The sequence below is a fragment of the Panulirus ornatus genome, chromosome 36 (assembly GCF_036320965.1).
Source record: "Panulirus ornatus isolate Po-2019 chromosome 36, ASM3632096v1, whole genome shotgun sequence".
Taxonomy (NCBI): Eukaryota; Metazoa; Arthropoda; class Malacostraca; order Decapoda; family Palinuridae; genus Panulirus; species Panulirus ornatus.
The window spans coordinates 19,011,974-19,035,973 of NC_092259.1; the positions used below are offsets into that span (position 1 = coordinate 19,011,974).

The 24,000-nt window shown below is 42.3% G+C and overlaps 1 protein-coding gene across 35 annotated transcripts in view; it reads right to left on the minus strand.

Moving 5' to 3' along the window:
• The window catches only part of LOC139760425 (aminopeptidase N-like), a 194,928-nt gene that overhangs the window by 147,972 nt on the left and 22,956 nt on the right, over positions 1–24,000 (minus strand). The window contains exons 2-8 of one of the 35 annotated variants that reach the window (XM_071683634.1): positions 21,742–21,975; positions 3,285–3,330; positions 3,156–3,188; positions 3,090–3,119; positions 2,805–3,056; positions 2,616–2,738; positions 2,077–2,579 (exon numbers count right to left, since the gene is read on the minus strand). In XM_071683634.1, the coding sequence (XP_071539735.1) occupies positions 2,077–2,579; positions 2,616–2,738; positions 2,805–3,056; positions 3,090–3,119; positions 3,156–3,188; positions 3,285–3,330; positions 21,742–21,969 (1,215 nt within the window). In that variant the 5' untranslated portion in view covers positions 21,970–21,975. Of the gene's footprint in view, positions 1–2,076; positions 2,775–2,804; positions 3,189–3,251; positions 3,331–21,741; positions 21,976–24,000 lie in introns of all 35 variants that reach the window. The other 34 variants (XM_071683661.1, XM_071683655.1, XM_071683638.1 and 31 more) reach the window with 34 other exon arrangements.

Here is a 24,000-nt window from a genome sequence, read left to right on the forward strand (position 1 = left end):
TCTCGTATAATCAGTTCTGATATTCTTTGGACGACTGTTATCTGATTTTCATTGTAGTATGTACTGTCAATACTTGATGGAATCTATGTAATATTTGCGATGTAGCTCCGGTCAAAATCTAAACTGATCTAAACTCACAATTGATGTTGATATTAGATCATGATATGTATATACGTACAGAGGAACTAACATGCAATGGGAAACAGCTAGAGTTCAAGGATCAAATTAAGGGAAACAAATTTGTTATTGTAAGAGTATTGGATCAAACAACACTTGTATACAAAGAGGGTTTGACCCAACCAGTCAGTTTGGGTCCCCTCATAATGTCGGGTCATGTTTACAGTTGGGTTCCCTCATAATGTCGGGTCATGTTTACAGTTGGGTTCCCTCATAATGTCGGGTCATGTTTACAACTGACCAGTTACAAACATCAACACATCTATTCCTGTATAATGATGACTCATCATTGTTTATCTTGTGGCACAACACATACATTACGCCTCCAATATTCAGGCACCTCACTATGATCCATGCTGTATGATACGGATGATCACTGGACCTGGTGCATCATACTGCTGGACCTGGTGAATCATACTGCCAGACCTGACGTATCATGCTGCCAGACCTGGTGTATCATGCTGCCAGACCTGGTGCATCATACTGCTGGACCTGGTGAATCATACTGCCAGACCTGGTGTATCATACTGCCAGACCTGACGTATCATGCTGCCAGACCTGGTGTATCATACTGCTAGACCTGGTGTATCATACTGCCAGACCTGACGTATCATGCTGCCAGACCTGGTGTATCATACTGCCAGACCTGGTGTATCATACTGCCAGACCTGACGTATCATGCTGCCAGACCTGGTGTATCATACTGCCAGACGTGATGCATCATACTGCCAGACCTGGTGTATCATACTGCTGGACCTGGTGTATCATACTGCCAGACCTGGTGTATCATACTGCTGGACCTGGTGTATCATACTGCCAGACCTGGTGTATCATACTGCCAGACGTGATGTATCATACTGCCAGACCTGGTGTATCATACTGCCAGACCTGACGTATCATGCTGCCAGACCTGGTGTATCATGCTGCCAGACCTGGTGTATCATGCTGCCAGACCTGGTGTATCATACTGCTGGACCTGGTGTATCATACTGCCAGACCTGGTGTATCATACTGCCAGACGTGATGTATCATACTGCCAGACCTGGTGTATCATACTGCCAGACCTGACGTATCATGCTGCCAGACCTGGTGTATCATGCTGCCAGACCTGATGTATCATGCTGCCAGACCTGGTGTATCATACTGCTAGACGTGATGTATCATACTGCCAGACCTGGTGTATCATACTGCTGGACCTGGTGTATCATACTGCCAGACGTGATGCATCATACTGCCAGACCTGGTGTATCATGCTGCCAGACCTGGTGTATCATACTGCCAGACGTGATGCATCATACTGCCAGACCTGGTGTATCATACTGCCAGACCTGGTGTATCATACTGCCAGACCTGGTGTATCATACTGCCAGACCTGACGTATCATGCTGCCAGACCTGGTGTATCATACTGCCAGACGTGATGCATCATACTGCCAGACCTGGGGTATCATACTGCTGGACCTGGTGTATCATACTGCCAGACCTGGTGTATCATACTGCTGGACCTGGTGTATCATGCTGCCGGACCTGGTGTATCATACTGCTGGACCTGGTGTATCATACTGCCAGACCTGGTGTATCATACTGCTGGACCTGGTGTATCATGCTGCCAGACCTGGTGTATCATACTGCCAGACCTGGTGTATCATACTGCCGGACCTGGTGTATCATACTGCCAGACCTGACGTATCATACTGCCAGACCTGGTGTATCATACTGCCAGACCTGACGTATCATGCTGCCAGACCTGGTGTATCATACTGCCAGACCTGGTGTATCATACTGCCAGACCTGGTGTATCATACTGCCAGACGTGATGCATCATACTGCCAGACGTGATGTATCATACTGCCAGACCTGGTGTATCATACTGCCAGACGTGATGTATCATACTGCTTACCTTGATGGTATCATTCTTCGTGATGATATCAGCAATGTGAAGTGTGAGGTTGGAGGTCGCCTGAAGTGCCACCATCCGGACCTGCACGAAGCCTTGGATGCTGAAGTTACCGTTGATGAACGGCTGAAGCTTGACCATATAATGGAGGGGCTTCAGGGCCCGGGGCAACCTGATGTTCACTTCCTCCCGGCTGGGTGGGACGACGACACCACCCACACCTGTCTCTTGTGGGACGACGACACCACCCACACCTTTCTCTTGTAGGACGACGACACCACCCACACCTGTCTCTTGTAGGACGACACCATCACCCACACCTGTCTCTTGTGGGACGACGACACCACCCACACCTGTCTCTTGTAGGACGACACCACCCACACCTGTCTCTTGTGGGACGACACCACCCACACCTGTCTCTTGTGGGACGACGACACCACCCACACCTGTCTCTTGTGGCACGACACCACCCACACCTGTCTCTTGTGGGACGACACCACCCACACCTGTCTCTTGTGGGACGACACCACCAGCACCCACACCTGTCTCTTGTAGGACGACACCACCCACACCTGTCTCTTGTAGGACGACACCACCCACACCTGTCTCTTGTAGGACGACACCACCCACACCTGTCTCTTGTAGGACGACACCATCACCCACACCTGTCTCTTGTGGGACGACACCACCAGCACCCACACCTGTCTCTTGTGGGACGAAACCATCCACACCTGTCTCTTGTAGGACGACACCACCCACACCTGTCTCTTGTAGGACGACACCACCCACACCTGTCTCTTGTAGGACGACACCACCACCCACACCTGTCTCTTGTAGGACGACACCACCCACACCTGTCTCTTGTAGGACGACACCACCCACACCTGTCTCTTGTAGGACGACACCACCCACACCTGTCTCTTGTAGGACGACACCACCACCACCCACACCTGTCTCTTGTGGGACGACACCACCACCCACACCTGTATCTTGTGGGACGACGACAGCACCCACACCTGTCTCTTGTGGGACGACACCACCCACACCTGTCTCTTGTAGGACGACACCACCACCACCCACACCTGTCTCTTGTGGGACGACACCACCACCCACACCTGTATCTTGTGGGACGACGACAGCACCCACACCCGTCTCATGTGGCACGACACCACCCACACCTGTCTCTTGTAGGACGACACCACTACCCACACCTGTCTCTTGTGGGACGACACCACCCACACCTGTCTCTTGTAGAGGCTGCAAAGAAAATAGATTGAGGTTCAGGTGAGGAATGTTGACCATATAAACATTGATTAAAATCAGGGAGATCATCTCCTCCATGATGGTGAATGTATTAACAAGGGAGATCATCTCCTCCATGATGGTGAATGTATTAACCAGGGAGATCATCTCCTCCATGTTGGTGAATGTATTAACCAGGGAGATCATCTCCTCCATGATGGTGAATGTATTAACCAGGGAGATCATCTCCTCCATGTTGGTGAATGTATTAACCAGGGAGATCATCTCCTCCATGATGGTGAATGTATTAACCAGGGAGATCATCTCCTCCATGATGGTGAATGTATTAACCAGTGAGATCATCTCCTCCATGATGGTGAATGTATTAACCAGGGAGATCATCTCCTCCATGATGGTGAATGTATTAACCAGGGAGATCATCTCCTCCATGTTGGTGAATGTATTAACCAGGGAGATCATCTCCTCCATGATGGTAAATGTATTAACCAGGGAGATCATCTCCTCCATGATGGTGAATGTATTAACCAGGGAGATCATCTCCTCCATGTTGGTGAATGTATTAACCAGGGAGATCATCTCCTCCATGATGGTGAATGTATTAACCAGGGAGATCATCTCCTCCATGATGGTGAATGTATTAACCAGTGAGATCATCTCCTCCATGATGGTGAATGTATTAACCAGGGAGATCATCTCCTCCATGATGGTGAATGTATTAACCAGGGAGATCATCTCCCCCATGTTGGTGAATGTATTAACCAGGGAGATCATCTCCTCCATGATGGTGAATGTATTAACCAGGGAGATCATCTCCTCCATGATGGTGAATGTATTAACCAGGGAGATCATCTCCTCCATGTTGGTGAATGTATTAATCAGGGAGATCATCTCCTCCATGATGGTGAATGTATTAACCAGGGAGATCATCTCCTCCATGATGGTGAATGTATTAACCAGGGAGATCATCTCCTCCATGTTGGTGAATGTATTAACCAGGGAGATCATCTCCTCCATGATGGTGAATGTCTTAACCAGGGAGATCATCTCCTCCATGTTGGTGAATGTATTAACCAGGGAGATCATCTCCTCCATGATGGTGAATGTATTAACCAGGGAGATCATCTCCTCCATGATGGTGAATGTATTAACCAGTGAGATTATCTCCTCCATGATGGTGAATGTATTAACAAGGGAGATCATCTCCTCCATGATGGTGAATGTATTAACCAGGGAAATCATCTCCTCCATGTTGGTGAATGTATTAACCAGGGAGATCATCTCCTCCATGTTGGTGAATGTATTAATCCAGGGTAGATCATCTCCTCCATGATGGTGAATGTATTAACCAGGGAGATCATCTCTCCATGTTGGTGAATGTATTAAACCAGGGAGATCATCTCCTCCATGATGGTGAATTGTATTAACCAAGGGAGATCATCTCTTCCATGTTGGTGGATGTATTAACCAGGGAGATCATCTCTCCATGTTGGTGAATGTATTAACCAGGGAGATCATCTCCTCCATGATGGTGAATGTATTAACCCAGCTGAGATCATCTCCTCCATGATGGTGAATGTATTAACCAGGAGATCATCTCCTCCATGATGGTGAATGTATTAACCAGGGAGATCATCTCCTCCATGATGGTGAATGTATTAACCAGGGAGATCATCTCCTCCATGATGGTGAATGTATTAACCAGGGAGATCATCTCCTCCATGATGGTGAATGTATTAACCAGGGAGATCATCTCCTCCATGATGGTGAATGTATTAACCAGGGAGATCATCTCCTCCATGTTGGTGAATGTATTAACCAGGGAGATCATCTCCTCCATGATGGTGAATGTATTAACCAGGGAGATCATCTCCTCCATGTTGGTGAATGTATTAACCAGGGAGATCATCGCCTCCATGATGGAGAATGTATTAATCAGGGAGATCATCTCCTCCATGATGGTGAATGTATTAACCAGTGAGATCATCTCCTCCATGTTGGTGAATGTATTAACCAGGGAGATCATCTCCTCCATGTTGGTGAATGTATTAACCAGGGAGATCATCTCCTCCATGTTGGTGAATGTATTAACCAGGGAGATCATCTCCTCCATGATGGTGAATGTATTAACCAGGGAGATCATCTCCTCCATGATGGTGAATGTATTAACCAGGGAGATCATCTCCTCCATGTTGGTGAATGTATTAACCAGGGAGATCATCTCCTCCATGATAGTGAATGTATTAACCAGGGAGATCATCTCCTCCATGTTGGTGAATGTATTAACCAGGGAGATCATCTCCTCCATGATGGTGAATGTATTAACCAGGGAGATCATCTCCTCCATGATGGTGAATGTATTAACCAGGGAAATCATCTCCTCCATGATGGTGAATGTATTAACCAGGGAGATCATCTCCTCCATGATGGTGAATGTATTAACCAGGGAGATCATCTCCTCCATGATGGTGAATGTATTAACCAGGGAGATCATCTCCTCCATGATGGTGAATGTATTAATCAGGGAGATCATCTCCTCCATGATGGTGAATGTATTAACCAGTGAGATCATCTCCTCCATGATGGTGAATGTATTAACCAGTGAGATTATCCCCTCCATGATGGTGAATGTATTAACCAGGGAGATCATCTCCTCCATGATGGTGAATGTATTAACCAGGGAGATCATCTTCTCCATGATGGTGAATGTATTAACCAGTGAGATCATGTCCTCCATGATGGTAAATGTATTAACCAGGGAGATCATCTCCTCCATGATGGTGAATGTATTAACCAGGGAGATCATCTCCTCCATGATGGTGAATATATTAACCAGGGAGGTCATCTCCTCCATGATGGTGAATGTATTAACTAGGGAGATTATCTCCTCCATGATGGTGAATGTATTAACCAGGGAGATCATCTCCTCCATGATGGTGAATGTATTAACCAGGGAGATCATCTCCTCCATGATGGTGAATGTATTAACCAGGGAGATCATCTCCTCCATGATGGTGAATGTATTAACCAGGGAGATCATCTCCTCCATGATGGTGAATGTATTAACCAGGGAGATCATCTCCTCCATGATGGTGAATGTATTAACCAGGGAGATCATCTCCTCCATGTTGGTGAATGTATTAACCAGGGAGATCATCTCCATGATGGTGAATATAGCTCTGTCATTATGTATTTACTGTTTTTCTTTAAACAACTCTCATGGTAGAGCAAACTGCCTAGTTATTTAAGTGTACTTTACTCTTGACCAATTATCACATTGTTAGCTTATTACTCTGTTGAATATTTGAAGGACTAAAAGAAACCAATCTAATATTTGCAATTTTTCCTCCAATGGAGCTTGTTCAAGACAAATGTAGAATGAAAAAATGAAGGAGTGGAGCTGAAAGAATTACTGTTGTGATGTAAAGAAGAATTAAGTGGATGACATCATTCCTACCTTGGTGTTTACCTGCCTTACCATCACTACTGCTATCTTGCCACACACTATCATACTCACAACACCTTCCACCAGCCTTCTCTATCACCTCCTCCAGATATGCCTCACTCAGATCTTGATGTTTTTCTTGGTATTTCTCACAAATTCTTCGAAGCAAACAGCAGACCCACACGTCTTGTACCGCTCCTGAAACCACATCCTTCCTCCAGGATCAGATGCTCCGTCCATACACCTTGCCAGGCACACGTAACAAACTTATGTATCGGGAAAACGAGAATCAGTTAATTGCCTTTTGCCTTTAACAGATGACACTGTACAGACATCCCCCCAGTCCTTAGGCACCACCTCATAATGCGCCAAGCGTACACTGAAAATCTTATTCATCCAATGAAAAACAGTCATTCCCTTTCTTAAAATATTAAACCGCAATACCATCATACACTCGAGTCGCATTGCCACACTTCACCCACGCTAGTTCACCACTTCTCTTCTCACCAAACCATTTGTTATGATTCTTTCGCCTCGTATACTTCCAGAGTCAAAACACCATGCACCCCCCCCTACACCTACATCACCCCCCTACACCTACATCACCCCGCCTACACCTACATCACCCCCCTACACCTACATCACCCCTACCTACATCACCCCCCTACACCTACATCACCCCCCCTACACCTACATCACCCCGCCTACACCTACATCACCCCCCCCCTACACCTACATCACCCCCCCCTCGTCGAATACATCTAAATATCCTTCAAATGACTCACTCCATTTTCTCTTTCCCTTTCTATCTATTTTCACTTTCCCATCTTCCCACTTCACTGATGCTTCCAATTGTTCTTTTGTTCTCCTTTCATTACTGAACTTCCTCCAAAGCATTTCATTTTTCTTCTGAAGTTTGCTGATACTCTCTTATTCGTATTGTCATTTGCTCTCCTTTATAGCCATTGCACTTTTATATTTTCATATTTCATCTGCCACTCATGTACAACTCTCAGTGACTCACACTCCTTCCCTGTAAGTGGCGCCCATACATCTCTCTTTTATCTTCACAAGTAACTTATTCCCCGCCTCCTCACCTTCCGTGTACCACACAAGCACATGTAAGCACTGCAGCCCTAAACACCCCCCCAATACTCGCCCACTCTCTTGCTTTAGTTTGCTTTTATCTTTTGTCATTCTTCACTCATTCTCTTCTGGTATGTTTTGACACAAGACTCTTGCGTAAGCTTCCTCACTTTCCCTACATTTTTCACATCAATAAAACTTTAGAGTTTCTTAGAGCTTCTATAAACTTCGCCACCATCGAATAGTGATTAGGCATCACCCTAGATACCCCACCTCTAAATACATTCATATCCAAAAGCCTCTCTTTTGTACGCCTATCAATTAGAACACGACCCAATGATGTCCTCTTACCATCTATCTTACTCATCCACGTACACTATCGCTTGTCCATCTATTCAAACCAGGTATTCCAAGCCATTTACGGCATCCAAATCAATGAGCTGTTCACTACTTTCATTCACACTAGGATCCTCATTCCCCCCATTTGATAGGCTCAACTGCCACATCACTCGCCATTATCTATAAATCACCCATCACTAATACTCGATTCCTCACGTCAAAACTTCTGACACAAATTCATTTCCTCTCCAATCACGCTTCTATCTTCCACTTCAGTCGTTACCATACGCATGAGCACGAATAATCATTTGCCTCTTGTAATCCACTTTTGATATTACCCAATCAATCTGGGGATTACTTCCTTACATTTTCACAACAGGATTTCACCTGTGAATGAAAGAAGTGAAGAACATGTAGAGATATGTGCTGAAGAAGAGCTGGTCATCTCGACAGGTAACTTTCAACACTGCATGCAACGTTGAGTGGGTTCACGAGAAATGAGTGTAGTGTTGGTCAACATGAAAGTCTCGAAAGGAAATACCAATTTTAGATTTAAAGATTTCACTGATGTTTGGAATAAAGAATTTGATGTCATCTATAAAAAATGCAAAAAAGAAACTCAAAGAGATCAAAAAACGTACATGATTAGATAATTCATGTAAATATCCGCAAAGAAACTTCGAAACTCTTATGTCAAAGTAAACGTCAGCATGAAGTGTACATTACCATAATTATCAAAAGAAACATTAAGAGATTAACATTTGTGCTGGAAATATAAACAATAAACATAACACGAGAAACGCTCAAGGTCCTGATGGCATCCAACCCCGTGTACTGAAAGAGTGTATCTCTGACCTTGCTCCTGTACTTGCTCGTCTGTTCCCTTTCTATTTCCAGAACAAGAATTTTACATTCTTTATGGAGACGAGCCTTGGCACATCCCATCCTTACAAATATATATATATATATATATATATATATATATATATATATATATATATATATATATATATATATATATATATATATATATATATATACATATATATATATATATATATGAATATATATATATATATATATATATATATATATATGAATATATATATATATATATATATATATATATATATATATATATATATATATATATATATATATATATATATATATAAATATATATATATATATATATATATATATATATATATATTCTTTTTTTTTTTTGCTTTGTCGCTGTCTCCCGCATTTGCGAGGTAGCGCAAGGAAACAGACGAAAGAAATGGCCCAACCCACCCCCATACACATGTATATACATACACGTCCACACACGCAAATATACATACCTACACAACTTTCCATGGTTTACCCCAGACGCTCCACATGCCCTGATTCAATCCACTGACAGCACGTCAACCCCGGTATACCACATCGATCCAATTCACTCTATTCCTTGCCCTCCTTTCACCCTCCTGCATGTTCAGGCCCCGATCACACAAAATCTTTTTCACTCCATCTTTCCACCTCCAATTTCGTCTCCCACTTCTCGTTCCCTCCACCTCCGACACATATATCCTCTTGGTCAATCTTTCCTCACTCATTCTCTCCATGTGCCCAAACCATTTCAAAACACCCTCTTCTGCTCTCTCAACCACGCTCTTTTTATTTCCACACATCTCTCTTACCCTTACGTTACTTATCCAATCAAACCACCTCACACCACACACACACACACACACACACACACATATATATATATATATATATATATATATATATATATATATATATATATATATATATATATATATATATTTTTTTTTTTTTTTTTTTTTTATACTTTGTCGCTGTCTCCCGCGTTTGCGAGATAGCGCAAGGAAACAGACGAAAGAAATGGCCCAACCCCCCCCCATACACATGTACATACACACGTCCACACACGCAAATATACATACCTACACAGCTTTCCATGGTTTACCCCGGACGCTTCACATGCCTTGATTCAATCCACTGACAGCACGTCAACCCCTGTATACCACATCGCTCCAATTCACTCTATTCCTTGCCCTCCTTTCACCCTCCTGCATGTTCAGGCCCCGATCACACAAAATCCTTTTCACTCCATCTTTCCACCTCCAATTTGGTCTCCCTCTTCTCCTCGTTCCCTCCACCTCCGACACATATATCCTCTTGGTCAATCTTTCCTCACTCATTCTCTCCATGTGCCCAAACCATTTCAAAACACCCTCTTCTGCTCTCTCAACCACGCTCTTTTTATTTCCACACATCTCTCTTACCCTTACGTTACTTACTCGATCAAACCACCTCACACCACACATTGTCCTCAAACATCTCATTTCCAGAACATCCATCCTCCTGCGCACAACTCTATCCATAGCCCACGCCTCGCAACCATACAACATTGTTGGAACTACTATTCCTTCAAACATACCCATTTTTGCTTTCCGGGATAATGTTCTCGACTTCCACACATTTTTCAAGGCTTTCAAAATTTTCGCCCCCTCCCCCACCCTATGATCCACTTCCGCTTCCATGGTTCCATCCGCTGACAGATCCACTCCCAGATATCTAAAACACTTCACTTCCTCCAGTTTTTCTCCATTCAAACTCACCTCCCAATTGACTTGACCCTCAACCCTACTGTACCTAATAACCTTGCTCTTATTCACATTTACTCTTAACTTTCTTCTTCCACACACTTTACCAAACTCCGTCACCAGCTTCTGCAGTTTCTCACATGAATCCGCCACCAGCGCTGTATCATCAGCGAACAACAACTGACTCACTTCCCAAGCTCTCTCATCCCCAACAGACTTCATACTTGCCCCTCTTTCCAAGACTCTTGCATTTACCTCCCTAACAACCCCATCCATAAACAAATTAAACAACCATGGAGACATCACACACCCCTGCCGCAAACCTACATTCACTGAGAACCAATCACTTTCCTCTCTTCCTACACGTACACATGCCTTACATCCTCGATAAAAACTTTTCACTGCTTCTAACAACTTGCCTCCCACACCATATATTCTTAATACCTTCCACAGAGCATCTCTATCAACTCTATCATATGCCTTCTCCAGATCCATAAATGCTACATACAAATCCATTTGCTTTTCTAAGTATTTCTCGCATACATTCTTCAAAGCAAACACCTGATCCACACATCCTCTACCACTTCTGAAACCACACTGCTCTTCCCCAATCTGATGCTCTGTACATGCCTTCACCCTCTCAATCAATACTCTCCCATATAATTTACCAGGAATACTCAACAAACTTATACCTCTGTAATTTGAGCACTCACTCTTATCCCCTTTGCCTTTGTACAATGGCACTATGCACGCATTCCGCCAATCCTCAGGCACCTCACCATGAGTCATACATACATTAAATAACCTTACCAACCAGTCAACAATACAGTCACTCCCTTTTTTAATAAATTTCACTGCAATACCATCCAAACCTGCTGCCTTGCCGGCTTTCATCTTCCGCAAAGCTTTTACTACCTCCTCTCTGTTTACCAAATCATTTTCCCTAACCCTCTCACTTTGCACACCACCTCGACCCAAACACCCTATATCTGCCACTCTGTCATCAGACCGGGTTATAGTGATGGGTGATTTGAATGCAAAGGTGAGTAATGTGGCAGTTGAGGGAATAATTGGTATGCATGGGGTGTTCAGTGTTGTAAATGGAAATGGTGAAGAGCTTGTAGATTTATGTGCTGAAAAAGGACTGATGATTGGGAATACCTGGTTTAAAAAGCGAGATATACATAAGTATACTTATGTAAGTAGGAGAGATGGCCAGAGAGCGTTATTGGATTACGTGTTAATTGACAGGCGTGCGAAAGAGAGACTTTTGGATGTCAATGTGCTGAGAGGTGCAACTGGAGGGATGTCTGATCATTATCTTGTGGAGGCTAAGGTGAAGATTAGTATGGGTTTTCAGAAAAGAAGAGTGAATGTTGGGGTGAAGAAGGTGGTGAGAGTAAGTGAGCTTGGGAAGGAGACCTGTGTGAAGAAGTATCAGGAGAGACTGTGTACAGAATGGAAAAAGGTGAGAACAATGGAAGTAAGGGGAGTGGGGGAGGAATGGGATGTATTTAGGGAATCAGTGATGGATTGCGCAAAAGATGCTTGTGGCATGAGAAGAGTGGGAGGTGGGCTGTTTAGAAAGGGTAGTGAGTGGTGGGATGAAGAAGTAAGAGTATTAGTGAAAGAGAAGAGAGAGGCATTTGGACGATTTTTGCAGGGAAAAAATGCAATTGAGTGGGAGAAGTATAAAAGAAAGAGACAGGAGGTCAAGAGAAAGGTGCAAGAGGTGAAAAAAAGGGCAAATGAGAGTTGGGGTGAGAGACTATCAGTAAATTTTAGGGAGAATAAAAAGATGTTCTGGAAGGAGGTAAATAGGGTGCGTAAGACAAGGGAGCAAATGGGAACTTCAGTGAAGGGCGTAAATGGGGAGGTGATAACAAGTAGTGGTGATGTGAGAAGGAGATGGAATGAGTATTTTGAAGGTTTGTTGAATATATATATATATATATATATATATATATATATATATATATATATATATATATATATATATATATATATATATATATATATATTCTTTTTACTTTGAATTTTTATCATACATTGTCGCTGTCTCCCGCGTTACCGAGGTAGTGCAACGAAACAGACGAGGGTATGGCCCAACCCACCCATGTATACATGCATATAATACACGTCCACAAACGCACATATATATACCTATGCATTTCAACGCATGCGTATATATATATATATATATATATATATATATATATATATATATATATATATATATATATATATATATATATATATGTATACGAATAAAGTGCATATGAACGCGCACCTTCATAGAACATACAAGCCTCCAACAGCCAGGATCGAACCCGGGACCCCTGTTCGATCCTGGCTGTTGGAGGTTTGTATGTTATATATATATATATATATATATATATATATATATATATATATATATATATATATATATATATATATATATATATATTTTTTTTTTTTTTTGCTTTGTCGCTGACTCCCGCGTTTGCGAGGTAGCGCAAGGAAACAGACGAAGGAAATGGCCCAACCCACCCCCATACACATGCCTTGATTCAATCCACTGACAGCACGTCAACCCCGGTATACCACATCGCTCCAATTCACTCTATTCTTTGCCCTCCTTTCACCCTCCTGCATGTTCAGGCCCCGATCACACAAAATCTTTTTCACTCCATCTTTCCACCTCCAATTTGGTCTCCCTCTTCTCCTCGTTCCCTCCACCTCCGACACATATATCCTCTTGGTCAATCTTTCCTCACTCATTCTCTCTATGTGACCAAACCATTTCAAAACACCCTCTTCTGCTCTCTCAACCACGCTCTTTTTATTTCCACACATCTCTCTTACCCTTACGTTACTTACTCGATCAAACCACCTCACACCACACATTGTCCTCAAACATCTGCTTTCCAGCGCATCCATCCTCCTGCGCACAACTCTATCCATAGTCCACGCCTCGCAACCATACAACATTGTTGGAACCACTATTCCTTCAAACATACCCATTTTTTGCTTTCCGAGATAATGTTCTCGACTTCCACACATTCTTCAAGGCTCCCAGAATTTTCGCCCCCTCCACCACCCTATGATCCACTTCCGCTTCCATGGTTCCATCCGCTGCCAGATCCACTCCCAGATATCTAAAACACATTTCTTGGGGATGAGAGAGCTTGGGAAGTGAGTCAGTTGTTGTTCGCTGATGATACAGCGCTGGTGGCTGATTCATGTGAGAAACTGCAGAAGCTGGTGACTGAGTTTGGTAAAGGGTGTGAAAGAAGAAAGTTAAGAGTAAATGTGAATAAGAGCAAGGTTATTAGGTACAGTAGGGTTGAGGGTCAAGTCAATTTGGAGGTAAGTTTGAATGGTGAAAAACTGGAGGAAGTAAAGTGTTTTAGATATCTGGGAGTGGATCTGGCAGTGGATGGAACCATGGAAGCGGAAGTGGATCATAGGGTGGGGGAGGGGGCGAAAATCCTGGGAGCCTTGAAGAATGTGTGGAAGTCGAGAACATTATCTCGGAAAGCAAAAATGGGTATGTTTGAAGGAATAGTGGTTCCAACAATGCTGTATGGTTGCGAGGCGTGGGCTATGGATAGAGTTGTGCGCAGGAGGATGGATGTGCTGGAAATGAGATGTCTGAGGACAATGTGTGGTGTGAGGTGGTTTGATCGAGTAAGTAACGTAAGAATAAGAGAGATGTGTGGAAATACAAAGAGCGTGGTTGAGAGAGCAGAAGAGGGTGTTTTGAAATGGTTTGGGCACATGGAGAGAATGAGTGTGGAAAGATTGACCAAGAGGATATATGTGTCGGAGGTGGAGGGAACGAGGAGAAGTGGGAGACGAAATTGGAGGTGGAAAGATGGAGTGAAAAAGATTTTGTGTGATCGGGGCCTGAACATGCAGGAGGGTGAAAGGAGGGCAAGGAATAGAGCGAATTGGATCGATGTGGTATACCGGGGTTGACGTGCTGTCAGTGGATTGAATCAGGGCATGTGAAGCGTCTGGGGTAAATCATGGAAAGCTGTGTAGGTATGTATATTTGCGTGTGTGGACGTATGTATATACATGTGTATGGGGGTGGGTTGGGCCATTTCTTTCGTCTGTTTCCTTGCGCTACCTCGCAAACGCGGGAGACAGCGACAAAGCGAATATATATATATATATATATATATATATATATATATATATATATATATATATATATATATATATATATATATATATATATATATATATGATCACACTTGTCCATGATGATAATTATGAATGTGAAATCGCACTTCCGTATGAGTTCATAGAATTGAACCTAACATGTAATTTTTCTATACATGTGGCACTGCATGTTTCATGGAGACAATCCACCTCATTATGAGCTGCCAGTTATTTAAATCTCAAGATCACACTTGCTTCCAGCTGTCGACCACCAATTTTTCTAAGTCAAGCATCGTCCACTTTGTCTGGTCTGGTCGTAATCCTTGTAAGGGACTGATTTAGGGAAGGGCCTGAGGGGGGGGGGGGGGGGGGGTCAGGTGGCGTGGTTGACCTGAGCAGTTGGATGTGTCATGAACAACTTTATTCATGTTTTCATGTTTTGTCAATTCTCTCATAATGATTTGGTTAATGCTAGGATGGGCTTTGAATTTGCCCGAGCAAAAATTAAATTTCTTAGTATTATCAATTAAGACAGATTCAATGACGTTACATGTGGCATAATCAGTAAAGCGATATGAAATAACATCTCTTGGAATAGCTGAGCTGGCAGAATAGGGCAACACTAAACGTTTAGACTTATCCTTATTTGTCACTTCGTTTTTACAAGAAGTTATATCATCTCAAGTGGTTTGTGAACAAAGTTTACTGGAAAGCTAGGAAGACATCTTATGCTTCTTGTAACAAAAATGTGACAAATAAATAGTAGGCCAAATCATGCAACAATTGGCAGTGTTTACGTCGTTAAATGCAAGGTATGTGGTATAACTGTGATGGAGGCGTGTTAATGGCACAGACATTCAGTACGCAGGGTTGACCACAAAAATGCGATCGCTAAACATTGTCATGAAAATGATCACCCTGGCCATAGATCTTGAAAATCCCGTTATTTTATACCCCTCTGCTGATTATGTCACACGTAACGTCATTGAATCTGTCTTAATTGATAATACTAAGAACTTAAATATGTCCCCAGGCAGTTTCAAACTATTAAGTAAGTAAGTAAGTAAGTAAGTTTTTATTAGTCAAATTGTAATACAAGATATATTACAAAATGAAATTCTTCTTGGCTTTGAGAGCTCACTAGTGTTTCTACAGTAAAAGAATAATAAAATCAATAAAGCAATAAAATATTAATGGAAACACTTTAATATTTTACTTTCCTATTGTGATGACAAATGACTGAAAAGGAGGACGCTTTTAGGTACAAAAGACTTTCTGTATCTATCAGTACGCTGCATGGGCAAAGCTAACCTCCTTCCTGATTTTAAATATGTGTAACAATTGTATAGCGGATGGGTTACATCTTTCATAATCCTATCTACTTGTTTCATTACGCCTGTCTGATAAAGCTTATCTAGTGATGTGGTCGCCGCACCTAATTTTCCTGCCATTTTAACAATTCTTCCCAACTTATTTTTATCTTTACAAGTAAGTTTCCCATACCAGGCAGTCACTGAAAAATTTAGATTCTAATATTGATTTGGTACATAAGTTAATGATCACTTTATGTACATTTAGGTTGCGCAATATACGTACAAAGTGTAGTCTTTGGTTACATTTCCTTGACACCATATCCATATTAACACTGCCTTACAAGTGGTCATCAATCATAAGTCCCAAATACTTGTACTGGTTTACACTTTGAACGTGTTCTTCCTCAATTGTTAATAAGTCGGGTACATGTTTATTTTCAGTTCCTTAGTTTTCTTAACAATAAGCTCCAAAAGATTTTGTTTACTCCAGCCAACAAATTTTTTGACTTGAGTTAAATAGGGTTCATAATTATCATTGACAACTTTTCCTAGGATAACTGTATGGTCGGCATATTTTATAATCGTACAGTCATCAGTTCCACTCCTACAATCATGTGTGTACAAGGTAAAGAGAACAGGGGACAATACCCAACCTTGGGGGGCTCCTGTGTTGGTAACTACCACGTTAGACTTGACATTATTTACATTGGTATATTGAGGTCTCTGCGGTAAAAAGCTAAAAATCCATTTTAAGATGTTTCTATTTACACTCATTTGTAACATTTTATTAAGCAAAATATGAGGTTGCATTGTGTTAAATGCTGAACTAAAATCGATGAACAGTGCTCTAATTTGTGATTTAGTCTTATCTAAGTGCTCGTTAACATCATTTAATAATGTAAGTGTTGCATCCTGTACACTCCTATTATATCAATAAGCAAACTGCATAGGGTCTTTTAAATTATTTGTTCTTTCACAGATGTAGTTTTTCAATATACTTTCTAAACATTTCATAATGTTAGATGTCAATACTACAGGTCTAAAATCTTTGGGATCTTTCGGACAGTTAATTTTTGCAATAGGTTTCACTTCCGATTCTTTCCATTTACAAGGCACGACTCCCTGATCTATTGAGTCCTGAAATAATGTGGTCAGTACAGGTGTTTAGCACAGCGTTTAAGTACCCTTGCAGGCATCCCGTCAGGCCCTGTAGCTTTACCTGCTCGTATTTTCTGAAGGGACTTCTGTACGTCTTCTTGCCTAATTATAATTCTCTCATCATTGTTAGATTGTATTTCTGTCATTACCTCATTACACGCATCACTGAAATCATGTCTTTCAAATCTCGCAAGAAACGCATTCATTTCATTCACATTATTATTATAATTATTATACTTTGTCGCTGTCTCCCGCGTTTGCGAGGTAGCGCAAGGAAACAGACGAAAGAAATGGCCCAACTCCCCCCCCCCATACACATGTATATACATACGTCCACACACGCAAATATACACACCTACACAGCTTTCCATGGTTTACCCCAGACGCTTCACATGCCTTGATTCAATCCACTGACAGCACGTCAACCCCGGTATACCACATCGCTCCAATTCACTCTATTCCTTGCCCTCCTTTCACCCTCCTGCATGTTCAGGCCCCGATCACACAAAATCTTTTTCACTCCATCTTTCCACCTCCAATTTGGTCTCCCTCTTCTCCTCGTTCCCTCCACCTCCGACACATATATCCTCTTGGTCAATCTTTCCTCACTCATTCTCTCCATGTGCCCAAACCACTTCAAAACACCCTCTTCTGCTCTCTCAACCACGCTCTTTTTATTTCCACACATCTCTCTTACCCTTACGTTACTCACTCGATCAAACACCTCACACCACACATTGTCCTCAAACATCTCATTTCCAGCACATCCATCCTCCTGCGCACAACTCTATCCATAGCCCACGTCTCGCAACCATACAACATTGTTGGAACCACTATTCCTTCAAACATACCCATTTTTGCTTTCCGAGATAATGTTCTCGACTTCCACACATTCTTCAAGGCCCCCAGAATTTTCGCCCCCTCCCCCACCCTATGATCCACTTCAGCTTCCATGGTTCCATCCGCTGCCAGATCCACTCCCAGATATCTAAAACACTTTACTTCCTCCAGTTTTTCTCCATTCAAACTTACCTCCCAATTGACTTGACCCTCAACCCTACTGTACCTAATAACCTTGCTCTTATTCACATTTACTCTTAACTTTCTTCTTCCACACACTTTACCAAACTCAGTCACCAGCTTCTGCAGTTTCTCACATGAATCAGCCACCAGCGCTGTATCATCAGCGAACAACAACTGACTCACTTCCCAAGCTCTCTCATCCCCAACAGACTTCATACTTGCCCCTCTTTCCAAAACTCTTGCATTTACCTCCCTAACAACCCCATCCATAAACAAATTAAACAACCATGGAGACATCACACACCCCTGCCGCAAACCTACATTCACTGAGAACCAATCACTTTCCTCTCTTCCTACACGTACACATGCCTTACATCCTCGATAAAAACTTTTCACTGCTTCTAACAACTTGCCTCCCACACCATATATTCTTAATACCTTCCACAGAGCATCTCTATCAACTCTATCATATGCCTTCTCCAGATCCATAAATGCTACATACAAATCCATTTGCTTTTCTAAGTATTTCTCACATACATTCTTCAAAGCAAACACCTGATCCACACATCCTCTACCACTTCTGAAACCACACTGCTCTTCCCCAATCTGATGCTCTGTACATGCCTTCACCCTCTCAATCAATACCCTCCCATATAATTTACCAGGAATACTCAACAAACTTATACCTCTGTAATTTGAGCACTCACTCTTATCCCCTTTGCCTTTGTACAATGGCACTATGCACGCATTCCGCCAATCCTCAGGCACCTCACCATGAGTCATACATACATTAAATAACCTTACCAACCAGTCAACAATACAGTCACCCCCTTTTTTTTTTTTCATTCACATATATGTTGATATTTTTTGGTTCAGGCATACTCTGTTTCTTCTTGTGCCCGCACAGGGTTTTAAGTCCCTTCCAAGCGTCTTTTATTCTATTTGTCTTAAACATGCCTTCAACTTTTTCTTTGTATATTCTTTTAGATTCAGTTATTTTCTTATCTATGTTTCTTTGCAATGTTCTTCTTTCAGCATCACTTCCATTCCGCACAAGTCTATGTTTTCCATTTAGCATTGATTTCAGTTCTTTTTTAATCCATGGTTTATTGTTTGGATATATCTTTATTTTCTCGGGTGGGACGATCATATCAAAGCAAAAGTGGAAATATGCATTAAAAGTGTCTACTGTTGATGTCGGTCCCATTTTCTATGAGGACAGACCAGTCAGTCCAGTCAACACATGCTTGTAGTTGTTCCATGCTCTTATTATCCCATTTTCTAATCTCATTTTCTTTCGGTTTCACTCATTTCAGTAATTGTTTATATGTAGGTACGCAGTATAACATGTTGTGGTCGCCATTTCCAATGTTTGGTCGTTGGAAAACTTTATATCCATCCTTAATATTGCAATACATCTTGTCTAGTGTCGCATTACCTCTAGTGGCACAATTTACTGTCTGTTCATACGTGGGAACTTTTCCTTGAAAATCACAATGGTTAAAATCTCCTAAACAATTACTGCACTGTTTGGGCTTTCATTTTCACACTTTGTAACACAGTTTTCTACAATATCTGCTGCTACAGAATAATCCCCATCCGGGGGTATATACACAAGTACTAAAATGATCTTGTTAAATTCACGTGGCAAATAAAAGGGAGGACAGGTAAAGGCTAAGTACTCTATGTTATTGTCACAGTAGATTTCCTTAACATTAATTTGTGAGCACCATCTCTCATTACTGTAAGCAGCAACCCCACCTTATCAACACCCTCCCTGTCAGACCGTACCAATACAAATCCGTCAATATTCACTACTGTCCGCATCCCAATCTTGCAGCCGTGAGGGCAATTACTGCACTGTCTCTATATTCTTGAATAAACTTACAGTTGGTACATAACTCAACCATTTTATTTCTAATTGAGCGTATGTTACCAAAGGTGATAGTTGGCATGGGGTCTTCATGCCACGTCTCCTCGTTCTCACTCGTACACCGCTGCGCCGCCCTCTTCTTCGCTTGCTGTGCTTTCTAGCTGTTTCATTTTCTGAGTATACCTTCTCCTTGTGACTTGCCTGTAGTTCTTGTAGTCTTCTTACATTATTGATGAATTCGGCAGGTAAAGGTGAGTCCAGCGAGGGTCGCAGGTTGAGCAGGGAAGCACTGTCGTACCGCATGTTTACATTCGTGGTTGCAGTCACCATTATAACACAAAGAATTATGCCACAAATCGCGTACAATTTCTGCTTCCATTGTGGTAGCATTGTTCCAGAGGCATTCATGCTTATGTAGGAAAGTCCAAAAATGGCAGACTTGCGAGGAAAGGTTGAAAAAAGGAAGTAAAAGACGGGAGCTCCAGCGCTGTGGCAGCCGTCTAGCAGCGCCACATATATTAACCAAGTCATTATGAGAGAATTGACAAAGCACGGGGAAATAAAACACGACAAGTTCCCAAGTGCATTTTCGTGAAATAATCGCATCATCAGAAATATACCAGTCAGTCGATATACAACTAAGAGACGTAGCTAGGACGCCATTTGGTAAACAATTGAATGTCCGAATGTAGGTCGGGTGGGTTCGAGTCTGGCATCAAGCGTATCATAAAATGATAATGTGGACAACAAGGGAATTGTTTTCAAAATTTCATCAACAATAAAGCTATCCAATTTGCATACGCCTTCACTAATGTTGATATTACAATTCTTTGTGTATTCAATAACAGAAGATTCAATGACATTTCTGGTGGCACGGGAGTTAGTTAATAACTGAGAGGTCGCGCCAGGTAACAGGAGAAGGAAGTACACATCTGCTCACTCATTCTTCAGGTGTCATATATGATGTACCGAAAGTGAATTTGTATACATAAATACATACGTAGATAAAGAGATAGACAGACTCACATAGATAAGCAGAAAGGTAAGTGAATAGCTAAACATGTGTTCATATTATGACGGTATCAAGAAGAGAATTGTTTATGGAGCGTAACGTGTTGGCTGACTCTCCTAAATCAAAATATGTTTTTGACGTTGAACAATATTGTGATTGATAACCTTTGTTATATCCTTTTGCTTGCATCTGTATATCTGTATAATCTTCATTTTCGATGTCAGGAGAAACATTCAACAGAAGTTGTGTTTTTATGATCAAGAACTCGTGAAAAAAAATCTCTCACGAACTTCAATTAAAATTCCACAAAACCTGCCTCAGATTGAACTTGCTTCTGCTTTGATTTTGTGACCTTTAAGAGAAGTTGCTGCTCATGAGAAGGTTCTCACCGTGCTCACTGTAAGGTCGAGAGTCTTCTTGCTGGTTCCCTCGGCCTGTGAGGAGTTGAAGTACACCAAGAGTCCAGTCGCCAAAGTAGCGCTCACGAAGAGAAAAGCTAAAAGCACTGCCACACGGCGTTGCACGTACACTGCAGGCTTCCTCACCAGCGACACAGGCCGACCAACTTTGGTCACATCCATGTCTAGTGCCTCTCTGCTCTGGCTGTAGCCCGTCATTGTAAACTGAAAAAATATAGAATACATTGAGTGGGAGATGTATAAAAGAAAGAGACAGGAGGTCAAGAGAAAGGTGCAACAGGTGAAAAAAAGGGCAAATGAGAGTTGGGGTGAGAGAGTATCATTAAATTTTAGGGAGAATAAAAAGATGTTCTGGAAGGAGGTAAATAAAGTGCGTAAGACAAGGGAGCAAATGGGAACTTCAGTGAAGGGCGCAAATGGGGAGGTGATAACAAGTAGTGGTGATGTGAGAAGGAGATGGAGTGAGTATTTTGAAGGTTTGTTGAATGTGTTTGATGATAGAGTGGCAGATATAGGGTGTTTTGGTCGAGGTGGTGTGCAAAGTGAGAGGGTTAGGGAAAATGATTTGGTAAACAGAGAAGAAGTAGTAAAAGCTTTGCGGAAGATGAAAGCCGGCAAGGCAGCAGGTTTGGATGGTATTGCAGTGGAATTTATTAAAAAAGGGGGTGACTGTCTTGTTGACTGGTTGGTAAGGTTATTTAATGTATGTATGACTCATGGTGAGGTGCCTGAGGATTGGCGGAATGCGTGCATAGTGCCATTGTACAAAGGCAAAGGGGATAAGAGTGAGTGCTCAAATTACAGAGGAATAAGTTTGTTGAGTATTCCTGGTAAATTATATGGGAAGATATTGATTGAGAGGGTGAAGGCATGTACAGAGCGTCAGATTGGGGAAGAGCAGTGTGGTTTCAGAAGTGGTAGAGGATGTGTGGATCAGGTGTTTGATTTGAAGAATGTATGTGAGAAATACTTAGAAAAGCAAATGGATTTGTATGTAGCATTTATGGATCTGGAGAAGGCATATGATAGAGTTGATAGAGATGCTCTGTGGAAGGTATTCAGAATATATGGTGTGGGAGGCAAGTTGTTAGAAGCAGTGAAAAGTTTTTATCGAGGATGTAAGGCATGTGTACGTGTAGGTAGAGAGGAAAGTGATTGGTTCTCAGTGAATGTAGGTTTGCGGCAGGGGTGTGTGATGTCTCCATGGTTGTTTAATTTGTTTATGGATGGGGTTGTTAGGGAGGTGAATGCAAGAGTTTTGGAAAGAGGGGCAAGTATGAAGTCTGTTGGGGATGAGAGAGCTTGGGAAGTGAGTCAGTTGTTGTTCGCTGATGATACAGCGCTGGTGGCTGATTCATGTGAGAAACTGCAGAAGCTGGTGACTGAGTTTGGTAAAGTGTGTGAAAGAAGAAAGTTAAGAGTAAATGTGAATAAGAGCAAGGTTATTAGGTACAGTAGGGTTGAGGGTCAAGTCAATTGGGAGGTGAGTTTGAATGGAGAAAAACTGGAGGAAGTGAAGTGTTTTAGATATCTGGGAGTGGATCTGGCAGCGGATGGAACCATGGAAGCGGAAGTGGATCATAGGGTGGGGGAGGGGGCGAAAATTCTGGAGCCTTGAAGAATGTGTGGAAGTCGAGAACATTATCTCGGAAAGCAAAAATGGGTATGTTTGAAGGAATAGTGGTTCCAACAATGTTGTATGGTTGCGAGACGTGGGCTATGGATAGAGTTGTGCGCAGGAGGATGGATGTGCTGGAAATGAGATGTTTGAGGACAATATGTGGTGTGAGGTGGTTTGATCGAGTAAGTAACGTAAGGGTAAGAGAGATGTGTGGAAATAAAAAGAGCGTGGTTGAGAGAGCAGAAGAGGGTGTTTTGAAATGGTTTCGGGCACATGGAGAGAATGAGTGAGGAAAGATTGACCAAGAGAATATATGTGTCGGAGGTGGAGGGAACGAGGAGAAGAGGGAGACCAAATTGGAGGTGGAAAGATGGAGTGAAAAAGATTTTGTGTGATCGGGGCCTGAACATGCAGGAGGGTGAAAGGAGGGCAAGGAATAGAGTGAATTGGAGCGATGTGGTATACCGGGGTTGACGTGCTGTCAGTGGATTGAATCAGGGCATGTGAAGCGTCTGGGGTAAACCATGGAAAGCTGTGTAGGTATGTATATTTGCGTGTGTGGACGTATGTATATACATGTGTATGGGGGTGGGTTGGGCCATTTCTTT